The sequence below is a fragment of the Schistocerca nitens genome, chromosome 2 (assembly GCF_023898315.1).
Source record: "Schistocerca nitens isolate TAMUIC-IGC-003100 chromosome 2, iqSchNite1.1, whole genome shotgun sequence".
Classification (NCBI taxonomy): Eukaryota; Metazoa; Arthropoda; class Insecta; order Orthoptera; family Acrididae; genus Schistocerca; species Schistocerca nitens.
The window spans coordinates 1,099,197,333-1,099,209,714 of NC_064615.1; the positions used below are offsets into that span (position 1 = coordinate 1,099,197,333).

A 12,382-nucleotide genomic window follows, 5' to 3' on the forward strand; every position below is an offset into this window, starting at 1 on the left:
TCTGGCCACAGTTACAGACTCTGTGGTCATGTTTGTGTGAGCTGTGTGTGTGTGTGTGTGTGTGTGTGTGTGTGTGTGTGTGTGTGTGTGTGTTGTGTTGTCTATTTTTGACAAAGGCCTTGTTGGCCGAAAGCTAACTTCCTGACAGTCTTTGTGTTGGTGCCTTTTTTCAACTTAGGATCTCTGCTACATGGTGAGTAGCAACTATCCTTTTCATTATATAAATGCAATTTATCTCAGACTCTAAAATAACTAATTCCAAAAATTGTGTCAGTTGCTATCATCATATACACATTATTTATGAATAATTGTAAGAGCTGTCAACAAAAAGTGCTGAACATGAGACTGACAATGCTTGCATAAAGCCTTAAAAATTATTTGTGGGAGGTTGTTAGCAAACTGTAGTGTTCTTTAAGTCATAATACATTTGCACAATCTTCTTTATTATACATGTTGAAAAAAACTTTAAAAGTATGGAAAAGTAGTAATCTGCAAAACGAAAAGCAGAATATTATGAAAACAATTTTACACGGAAAAACAAGAAAGTTGATGGTCCAAGTGGCCAAGAATTTTAAATTACTCTGAGTAACTCGTCAAGCTGTTCCTAAAAAGCATCCTGGACACTAATAACTCACATAAAACTCGTCACGTGGAGAATCCCCAATTGAGCATGACAGTAAGTTGGAGCTGATTTGTTCAAATTACTCTGCAAATGGTATTTGCTTGTGACTCATTCCTATTCTCTTGATCCAGAAAATGTACTGTTGCACCATTTAAACAAATCCTAAGTTGTCACACATTTAAACTTTATAATTTCAAAACATGGTACACTGCCGGAAACTGTGATGAAAATTGGACTATTAATCACATCAGAAGACACGCAGTTTTCGAAGGACTGGAATTTCAAGCAAACAGTAATTAGTTTTAGTTAGTGTCGGAATCATTGAATGGAGTCTAACAACAAGTGATGCTGGAAACTGTGCTTTACAAAGCTACAGAGTAAACGCAGTTTAAAGTGTGTTTTCAGTAGACGCACTTTAAATTGGAAGACACATATAGACAGTGGTATGGATGGCGCAAAATCAGTTAGTACTCAAAATGTCACAAAAATATAGTTCAATAATGGGATCAAGAAAACTGAATGTATATAAAATTATTATTATGACAAATTACTCAGCACAAAATATTCCAGAACTAAAAAACGGAGTTAAGGTGTGGGAGAGTCACCAAACATACAAAAGTGTTACTGAAATTATATAAAAGTAAACTTGTCTGGAGGGTAGTGTAGTCACAACTTAAAAGAAGAGATGTGTCATACGTTTGTTTGTATTTACTTTTTTTGAACAATTTGCCAATATATTTTATTATTTCTAGCTGATTCCAACAACTATTAATCTACATTTATCCGGGGGTTCTTAAGTGAATGAAACAATAACTAATGTAATGGGAATGAAGAAAAACATGCTATTCAGAAAGAAATACATTTGGACTTTATGTTGTAATTAAATTGCAAGCAGTATTGTTTTCACTTAGTATAAAATCACAGCACAGTTTATGTAAGTGACTGTCACTAACATTTACATGATCTATATTAAGGAATTGCCAGCATATGCTAAATATTAGTAAGTGTGCCAACAATGATCACATCAGAAGTGGTGGCACTGGTTTGCTGTACCATTATTCTGAACAAATTGTCTTATATTGTAACATGTGCTTGTCCCTAACTTGCAAATAAATAATACTACCAAAGAAAAGAGGTGCAAACTTTATACAGAATGTTAGTCAATCATGTGGAAAACCAGCATTAAATTCTGTTGCGGCAGGCTTTTATTATGCACAGCTCTTGCTTATTTTCATAGTAATCATGACACGCAAAGTTAAAATCCTTGTAAAACACATGGCATAAGGAACTTACTTGTGCATAAATTTCCAAATGTAGCTCTCCCATGCCAGATACAATAGTTTCTTTGCTGTCTGGATCATAATGAAAGCGGAATGTAGGATCCTCTTTTGTGAAACGTGCTACAGCCTTGCTGAAGTTATCTCTGTCTTTTGAATTCACTGGCTTAATAGACATTGAAACCACTGGGTCTGGTACGTAGATAGATTCCTACATAAAAAAAAGCACAAGACTATTATGATTTTTAGCACTGTATTAAAGCTTAAAAACATACTTAATAAAAAAAGCTTATATGCTGTTACTAACTTTTTATCAGGTTTTTAAATTTTATGTCTCTCATAGTAACAACTGTACTCAGTTGAGCTCTGACTGCTCCCTACACACACACCCACGCACGCATGTGAGTGAAGTATAGTTCATACTTTAGAAAGATAACCTATTTCGTTTCCTCCATAAGATTTAACACACACTGCCAAATAAATTACCCATGTAACGGACTGCTTTTTGATTCAGAGAATATCACATTATTACTCACAGATCATGAAATAATATCAGTGCAGAAGATTTCTTGTCCTGTGCACTTTTAACTTACCCTTGAGCCTCAAAAATCTTCTACTGCTAAGCTTCTGATCATTATTTAGTGCTTTAAGCAGTTATGAAATAACTGTACACAAAACTGTCACGTTTACTTTTCATTTTCTGCTCATTTATTGATATTAAACACAGTTCTGGCTTTGATCAGGGTGGCTACTCAGACTTTTGGGGGGGGGGGGGGGGGAGATGGTGTCAGGAGAAGCTCCTAAAAAATAATGGAAATGGTGTGAGGAGGGCAGCATACCACAATAAAGACTTTTCTTTCCTCTCGGCAGGCTGTGTGTCAGCCATAAGCAGTAGTTTAACCACAAGTTTTAAACATCAATAATTTAGATGGAATAATACTCATATAATTAACACACCTTGAAATATTAAGTATTTTAAAATTTGTGATTTATAAAAGTCAATAAAATTCAATTTCAGCGCTGGGTAAAAATGCAGAATTCACTGATATTTTATGAAATTCCCTGAGATTTCCCTGATTTTTCCAGGTAAAATGTAACTCCATGAGAATTCCAGGTTTTCGAGATAAATAAAGATAAGTTACATAAATTTAACAAGCGAGATCAGTAAGCTCCAATGAATAGGAGTGGTCCAATGAAAATTCACAAAATTGGCAAAGACAGACTGGTATAGAACATTACACGATGTTTACAGACTGGCTCACTGACTAAACAAGTCAAATGGCATCGTGTTTGTACTAATTGAATTTCCACCACATACTGACATAAGGAGTTTGTTCATTGACTGCTGGCATTTCTCACTCTTCATTTGGCTATAAAATTTTTGGAAAAAAACCCATTGTGTAACATATAGGGGCGTCTTGTTTCTGCTCCACTCAAACATCTGACCAAAACGTTTCAAATCTTGGTTGCAGTAACCCATAGATTACTATACCTTTGCCACCCCTACCGCAGCGTGCATCACTCAGTTTGAGGGGTGTACAGTTCGGCTGCTCCTGGCCCCTGCCAAAGATAACTGATCATGGTCCAGCACCTCCATCGCATGCAGCCAAGAGCCAGCAGCCCCTGGAGAGCAAATACTCTTTATATTGCCGTGCTCTGGCTCCAGCCAGCAGTCTGTACTTGTCACTGGCTCTGTATGTGTCAACAAGTCTCTGCTCATCACTAGTCTTGAACATGACATTAAACTGTACTGTCTTTCTTATGTTATGCAGTGAGGCAGTGACATAATAAACAATTGTTGGTTTTTCAAGACTGTGTCTCTTACTGTGTTTCAAGCCACACCATTAATCATAGGTGAAATATATGCCTCTTTGTATCCTATCACCTGCATCTGTTTCGATATCTTGAACAGTTTATGAATTATGACAATTTTTACAACCACGTGGTTCCTGATGTGCAACGATGGAATCCGGTGCACCGTCTGCCAAATATAAAATACAAAAACTCCAGAACGAAGACAGATATAATTCTGATTTTAGCTTTAAATAACATTTTGATGTGTTGGATACATTTCATATGCAGGCATGTATGATGGGTAAAATGAACTATATGTTAATTCTACACAATGCATTTTTACCTCTCCAAACAGGAAAACTGGAGCTACAAACCATATCACTGGCATTGTGACAGTATTGATTTTAAGGTTTGAATATTCTGGAATTCAATTATTTTGAATAGGAATAACTTCTTAAATGCATGCTTTTTAAAAAAAGTAATATGTTCATTAGAAAGTGGAGAGAGGGCGGCTTTCAATTTATGTATGTCAATACTAAAACAAATAATTATCAGTGGGGCCAAATTTTGAATAGTGCAAGGTTTTCATGGATTGTAAATTTGGAATATTTATTTAAATGAAATATATCCTCAAAAACTAATTATACTGTTATCAGTGGTCTGAAAGTTATTCACTGAATAACAAAGTTTAGCAAAATACAGGGTGGGTAAGAATTTAGCAATTTCAAGTACCACCTTACATGGAGAACAGAAAATAGAAAATTAGAAAGTTACTTAACAAGCGAGGTTATTACATGTTACTATGTCTCAAGTTTAAGGCCAAGAGCAGTTTATAAAGAGCTGTTAAATGAAGGGAATGTAAAATGAGTATAGCACTAGGAGTGAGACTGAACTAGGAGAAGATCATTCTCTGAGAAATGCGTTTGTTACACTGTGATGCTTTGGCTTCGACAGGGTGTGTTCCTTCAGCATTGATGCATGTTTGGAACCACTTGATGATGGAGGGAAGGAGGGAGGGAGGGAAGATTAGGGTTTAATGGACTATTGAAACGTAGATTAGAGACAGAACACAAGCTAGATGGTTTAGACGATGGGGAAGAAGATCGGCTTTGCCCTTTCAAAGGAACCATTCTGACATTTGCATGGAGCAATTTGGGGAAATCACAGCAAATCTACATAAGTACGATTGGACGCAGATTTGAACTGTCATTCTCCCAGATATGAGTCCAGCGCATTAAGTCTGATGAGAGAGGGTCCTGTGCAGAACAAACAGATACTGTGTTCCACAGTATGGGAAAATATTATCTTGTCGGCAAAGGTGTAATGGAGCATACAGCTTCGTCTGCTTGGCAGTGGGAGGCACTGCATGATAAGTTCAATGCCAGTTCCTGTGGACTGGATTGCTGGCCAAATGCTATTCTGTCAGTTTCCATTGTGAAGAGAGACAAATGCATTAATCTGCAATAGGCGACTGAATGATGTAGATGACTTGCTAAATGACAGACTGTAGTATTTTCATGTGAGCCCCTCTTCACACTGGCCAGTGTGGTTTAGGAGCTACCACGATGACTGCAATTGGTACCCTTTGATCTTGGACAGCATATCTAAAAAGAAAAAGTCTTGATTTGCAGTACCACTGGATGCAACAGCTGATCTTGACACTTATTTGGTCATGGTAATCAGAAAGTACATCAAGGAGGCTGCACTGCTTGAGGTATGGTCCCCCTTCTCGATGTACCCTAGTTAAGGAAGACAAGGCCAGGCTACATGTGGTTGTGAACAATGTTGAGTTGTGTTGCTTCCTGGAAAGCACAATTGCCTGACATGCCACACCTAGAACATGCGTGGGATATAGTTGATTCATTACATATTTGTCAAGGTCCTCCAGCAACCACTGTTGATACATTGCAGGCTCACACAGACGGAAGGTGATTTCTCACAAAAGTTTGCAGACCCCCAGTGAATCAATGCCACAGCATTTAGAGGTTAAGACTGGTTTGGAAGCTTCAGATCTAGGGAATTAACACAGAGACCATAATTGTGTGAAAATAATAATCACTTGAGTATTGTGATGTATTTAATATGAGGCATAATGTTCATTCCAGTAGCATGTATTCTTTGGATGTTATAATTTTCACAAGCATTACTGTATAAATGAGTAATTATGGAATCATATGATTTGCATACTCTGTTTTTAGAAAAATTCTTTAATATTCTATATAATCAACAGTTCCATAGAGAATATAGTTACATTATGTCACTACATTTATTATGTAACAGTCTAATTGTGTATCTTACAATCACTAATCTCTGTAACCAAATAAGTACAATGTTGATATTTGACTGTAGGGTCATTCTATCTCAAATCAACTAACAGTCTGAACCTTGATATCTCAGATTTGGATGATATTTTTTCTTTTTTTTTCCTTTCTTTTTTTTTCAGGTAATGTACCCACTCACACTAGTTTAAATTTGAAATTTCAAATTTTTCTGACCTTTGGTTTTTGAGTTTCAAGGGTTTAAAAATCAAAAAACCTCTGTTTTTGAACAATCGATGATTGTTCTAAAACGCTGTAGCTAAAAAACTATACACCTAGAGAGCTCAAACTTTCACCATTGTTTTCCTCTAAAAATTACCTTCAATTTGATATGTAAAAGAAAAACATTTTTTGAAATTTCCAAAATACGTACCCTTGGATTTTTTTATAAAAATTGTATGAGTTGTCCAGTCTAACTGACTACATGCATGCAAAATTTCAAGATGGGATATCAATGGGTTCTTGTATAAAATAATATTTTACTACCACAATATACACTAATGAGGTGAAAAACAGACTATTTCTAGGCTATGAATACTAAGGTAGGCCTATGTAATTTTAACAAACTTAAATTATTATGTTAGCCTTTTTATGCAACATTACCCTCTTATTGTTTGTTAATTCATTAAATGATATTTTAATGTGAGAATAAAATATATAAAAAAATAATAACTTAAGAATCTTACGATTTTATACAACATTCAACATGTGGTACATAAAAAAATGCGAGATTTTCATACAGGGTCAAGGCTCTACCCCACTTATGGCCACCTTGATGTAACGGGTGCAATTTTAAGCTCCTTTGGAATACCAGCCAGTCCTACCATAGATTATAATAAGCAATATGAAATGTGCTATTCAATTATCTATAGAAACATTTCTTTGTTTGGTCTTGTTTGAAGTCACCATTTAATGAAAAGATCTGTGTTGCATAAGTTGAGTTATGTAGTGTTTTTCTTAAGCAACACACAATTTTTATTTTTTTTTTTTTATTTTATTTTTTTTAAATTAATTAATCTTCCCCCATGAACCATGGACCTTGCCGTTGTTGGGAGGCTTGCGTGCCTCAGCGATACAGATGGCCGTACCGTAGGTGCAACCACAACGGAGGGGTATCTGTTGAGAGGCCAGACAAACATGTGGTTCCTGAAGAGGGGCAGCAGCCTTTTCAGTAGTTGCAGGGGCAACAGTCTGGATGATTGACTGATCTGGCCTTGTAACATTAACCAAAACGGCCTTGCTGTGCTGGTACTGCGAACGGCTGAAAGCAAGGGGAAACTACAGCCGTAATTTTTCCCGAGGACATGCAGCTTTACTGTATGATTAAATGATGATGGCGTCCTCTTGGGTAAAATATTCCGGAGGTAAAATAGTCCCCCATTCAGATCTCCGGGCGGAGACTACTCAAGAGGACGTCGTTATCAGGAGAAAGAAAACTGGCATTCTACGGATCGGAGCGTGGAATGTCAGATCCCTTAATCGGGCAGGTAGGTTAGAAAATTTAAAAAGGGAAATGGATAGGTTAAAGTTAGATATAGTGGGAATTAGTGAAATTCGGTGGCAGGAGGAACAAGACTTTTGGTCAGGTGATTACAGGGTTATAAATACAAAATCAAATAGGGGTAATGCAGGAGTAGGTTTAATAATGAATAAAAAAATAGGAGTGCGGGTTAGCTACGACAAACAGCATAGTGAACGCATTATTGTGGCCAAGATAGACACAAAGCCCATGCCTACTACAGTAGTACAGGTTTATATGCCAACTAGCTCTGCAGATGAAGAAATTGATGAAATATATGACGAGATAAAAGAAATTATTCAGGTAGTGAAGGGAGACGAAAATTTAATAGTCATGGGTGACTGGAATTCGTCAGTAGGAAAAGGGAGAGAAGGAGACATAGTAGGTGAATATGGATTGGGGGGAAGAAATGAAAGAGGAAGCCGCCTTGTAGAATTTTGCACAGAGCATAACTTAATCATAGCTAACACTTGGTTCAAGAATCATAAAAGAAGGTTGTATACCTGGAAGAATCCTGGAGATACTAAAAGGTATCAGATAGATTATATAATGGTAAGACAGAGATTTAGGAACCATGTTTTAAATTGTAAAACATTTCCAGGGGCAGATGTGGATTCTGACCACAATCTATTGGTTATGAACTGCAGATTGAAACTGAAGAAACTGCAAGAAGGTGGGAATTTAAGGAGATGGGACCTGGATAAACTGAAAGAACCAGAGGTTGTAGAGAGTTTCAGGGAGAGCATAAGGGAACAATTGACAGGAATGGGGGAAAGAAATACAGTAGAAGAAGAATGGGTAGCTTTGAGGGATGAAGTAGTGAAGGCAGCAGAGGATCAAGTAGGTAAAAAGACGAGGGCTAATAGAAATCCTTGGGTAACAGAAGAAATATTGAATTTAATTGATGAAAGGAGAAAATATAAAAATGCAGTAAATGAAGCAGGCAAAAAGGAATACATACGTCTCAAAAATGAGATCGACAGGAAGTGCAAAATGGCTAAGCAGGGATGGCTAGAGGACAAATGTAAGGATGTAGAGGCTTGTCTCACTAGGGGTAAGATAGATACTGCCTACAGGAAAATTAAAGAGACCTTTGGAGAGAAGAGAACCACTTGTATGAATATCAAGAGCTCAGATGGCAACCCAGTTCTAAGCAAAGACGGGAAGGCAGAAAGGTGGAAGGAGTATATAGAGGGTTTATACAAGGGCGATGCACTTGAGGACAATATTATGGAAATGGAAGAGGATGTAGATGAAGATGAAATGGGAGATAAGATACTGCGTGAAGAGTTTGACAGAGCACTGAAAGACCTGAGTCGAAACAAGGCCCCGGGAGTAGCGAAATGTGGTGCTACAGAAGAATGCTGAAGGTAAGGTGGGTAGATCACGTAACTAATGAGGAGGTATTGAATAGGATTGGGGAGAAGAGAAGTTTGTGGCACAACTTCACTAGAAGAAGGGATCGGTTGGTAGGACATGTTTTGAGGCATCAAGGGATCACAAATTTAGCATTGGAGGGCAGCGTGGAGGGTAAAAATCGTAGAGGGAGACCAAGAGATCAATACACTAAGCAGATTCAGAAGGATGTAGGTTGCAGTAGGTACTGGGAGATGAAGAGGCTTGCACAGGATAGAGTGGCATGGAGAGCTGCATCAAACCAGTCTCAGGACTGAAGACCACAACAACAACAACAATTAATTAATTAATTAATTTATTTATTTATTTTGTACATGTTGTACAAAGCATCAGAAGAAACTCAATTTATTGAGAGGTAAGATTAAGTATTATATTTTCATTTCCTACAAGTTAAACATGATAAAACCTAAAAACATGTCATTGCTGTGGCCGAAGTGGGGCCTCAATGTGTGTATGAAATAATTATAGCAAAAAAACTTATGAGTACTCTATATTGTACTGTGTTTTAGTGTTAAGTTGTCCAAGCGATCTAGTATAGAGTGGTGTAGACTTAGTGTACGCCGTGCCATGAATGTGGTAATGTATCAAACATCATAAAATACGATTATTTACTATATTTATTTTTTCTAGAATGTTCCAAATAATAGAAATGTAGTTATTTAAGTTGTGTGTCTATATATATATATATATATATATATATATATATATATATATATATATATATATATATATATATATATATATATATATATATATATATATATATATATATTTACTTTTTGATAGTAGAATTTGTTGGCTTACAGAAATGGCATCTCAGAAGAATTGGTCGATTATTGCTGCTAAATGTTGTAACCCTTTTAACGTAGAACAACATAAGAAAGTCCGTGTACAATCACTAAGAAATGTAACAGACTGGATGTGCTCTCTAGACTTAGGAATCATTAGCGGCATGAAAATATGTTATGTATGTAGGAAAAAGGTTAGTGACAAACACAAAACAGAAGAAGTGGTTTTACCTTGCAGTAACGAAAATGTAAACGATTCTTTTATTGATCCTCAATCTTCCGGAGACTATTTGAACAAGTCATTGGAACTCATTGGTGAGTCACCACCAAAGAAAAAGTTTGCTGTGCCTACCTACACACAGAGAAAAACTTGATAAAATAAAGTCTAGCTTAGAAAACAACTTACTATCAGAATCGAGCCCTGAAGAAGTTATTACTGAACATTCTGAAGATGAATCAGAGATTATTCAACAGTTAAAAGAAAAGTTTGCTCAAACAACAAAAAGAAGTGAAAACATGATGATTTTGTCTATCTTACCTAGGAGTTGGAGCTGTCAGAAAATAGAAGAATAATTTGGAGTGACAAACTACATGGCTCGTGCAGTAAAACTGTTAGTAAAAGAATGAGGAATTTTGTCAAATCCTAATCCTAATCCTGGAAGAACTCTAAATGAGAATATTGTTGACTGTGCAAAAGACTTCTACAATTCTGACAATGTTAGTAGAATGATGCCGGGGAAAAAAAAGATTGTGTGACCATAAGAAATAAAGATGGAAAAATCCAGATTCAAAAGAGGCTAGTGTTGGCAAATTTGCAAGAAATATACCAATTATTTAAGGAAAAAATCCCTGCAAACAAAATTGGGTTTTCCAAGTTTTGCCAATTAAGAGCAAGGAACTGTATCCTGGCTGGAAGAAGTGGCACACATACTGTTTGTGTGTGTAGCTTACACCAAAACATTAAGCTAATGATGAATGGTGCTAAGATGCAAAATTTTGTTTTGGATGGAGATAAAACTGCTTTGAAATCTTATGATTCCAGCCTAGTCAAGATGATGTGCAATCCACCATCGCAACAATGTTTTATGGATATTTGTAAAGAATTTCCTGGTGTGTCTACACTTAAAGATCTATTGAATGCAAAGTTCACTGACGATGATTGATGAAGTTACCTACAAAAAGTGGCTAACTGTAGATAGGTGTTTGATGGAAACTGTAGTAAAAAGTACTGATGACTTTATGGATGAATTTTTGGACACTCTAATGAAGGTAAAAACTCATTCATTTATAGCTAGTCAGCAGGAAGAATACTACAGCGAAATCAAGGACAATTTAACTGAAGGCCATGTAGTAGTCAACTGTGATTTTGCAGAAAACTACTCTTTCGTAGTACAAGATTAAATACAATCATTCCAAGCTACACTGCATCCTTTCATCATATATTATAAATGGGAGGGAAAACAAACATCTGCAGTATGTCTTCATATCAGATTGTCTGAAACATAATACAGTCGCTTTCTATGTATTCCAGAAAAAACTGCTAGAAATCATAAAGCAAACCTTGCCTTTTGCACTTAAAAAGATTAGTTACTTCTCTGATGGCAGTGCTGCACAATATAAAAATAAGAAAAACTTCCTTAATTTGTGTTTGCATAAAACTGATTTTGAAATTGAGGCAGAGTGGGAGTTCTTTGCAACATCCCATGGCAAGAGTGCATGCGATGGCCTTGGCGGTACTGTTAAGTGGCAAGCTGCTAAAGCCAGCTTACAAAGGCCATATGACCAACAAATCTTAACACCCAAATCACTTTATATATTTTCCATGGAAAACATAACAAACATTGACTTTGAATATCGCACAATAGAGGACTATGAACTGACCAAAGAATACTTACTTCCTCGGTTTAGTGAATCAAAAGCGACTGTGGGAACACAAAAGTTTCACTCATATAAACCCTGCACAGAGAGTCAAATTACTGTCAAGCCTTATCATTTTAGTCTGAATGAGTTTCTTGAATATGTGACAACACTGAACCAAATAACACCATCACATATGGAAAATATTGCTGCTGGTTTTGTGACAGTAGCATATAATGACTCTTGGTGCCTAGGACGCGTTGGAGAAAAATACAATGACATGTACCGAATAAATTTTTTACACCCAAAGGGTCCAGCCCAGTATTTTTACTACCCACAACCAACAGATATATTAGATGTCCCAGGAAATACTCTTTTTCCAAACAGTGAATCCAACAACAGCTACGGGAAGAACATACACTTTAAGTGCTAAAGAAATAAAGCTGTCTTGTCTTGCTTTGGAATAAATATCTTAAAAGATCATAAAAGAAGCACGTTTAAATTATGTTACACCTACCCTCACTAAACACTAAGTTGTATAAATACCATGTGTAGTAACTTTGTATCGATGCGCAGGTCGCCGAAGTGGCGTCAAATCGAAAGACCTGCACCAGGCGAACGGTCTACCCAATGGAAGGCCCTAGCCACAAGACATTTCATTTCATTTCAACTTTGTAAATACCAATTAGTATTAGAAATACAGTTCTATCCAAGCAAATATCAACAAGTTAATCTTTTTCCCACGTGAAATTACTTATATGCCAATTTCTAATATAAGGAACTTGTAAATG

General features: G+C 36.3%; 1 protein-coding gene across 3 annotated transcripts in view; it reads right to left on the reverse strand.

Annotated features, from left to right (window-relative positions):
- The window catches only part of LOC126237490 (elongation factor G, mitochondrial), an 89,791-nt gene that overhangs the window by 27,672 nt on the left and 49,737 nt on the right, over window positions 1–12,382 (reverse strand). For all 3 annotated transcript variants that reach the window (XM_049947640.1, XM_049947638.1, XM_049947639.1), the window contains one exon: window positions 1,916–2,110. In XM_049947640.1, the coding sequence (XP_049803597.1) occupies window positions 1,916–2,110 (195 nt within the window). The remainder of the gene's footprint in view (window positions 1–1,915; window positions 2,111–12,382) is intronic.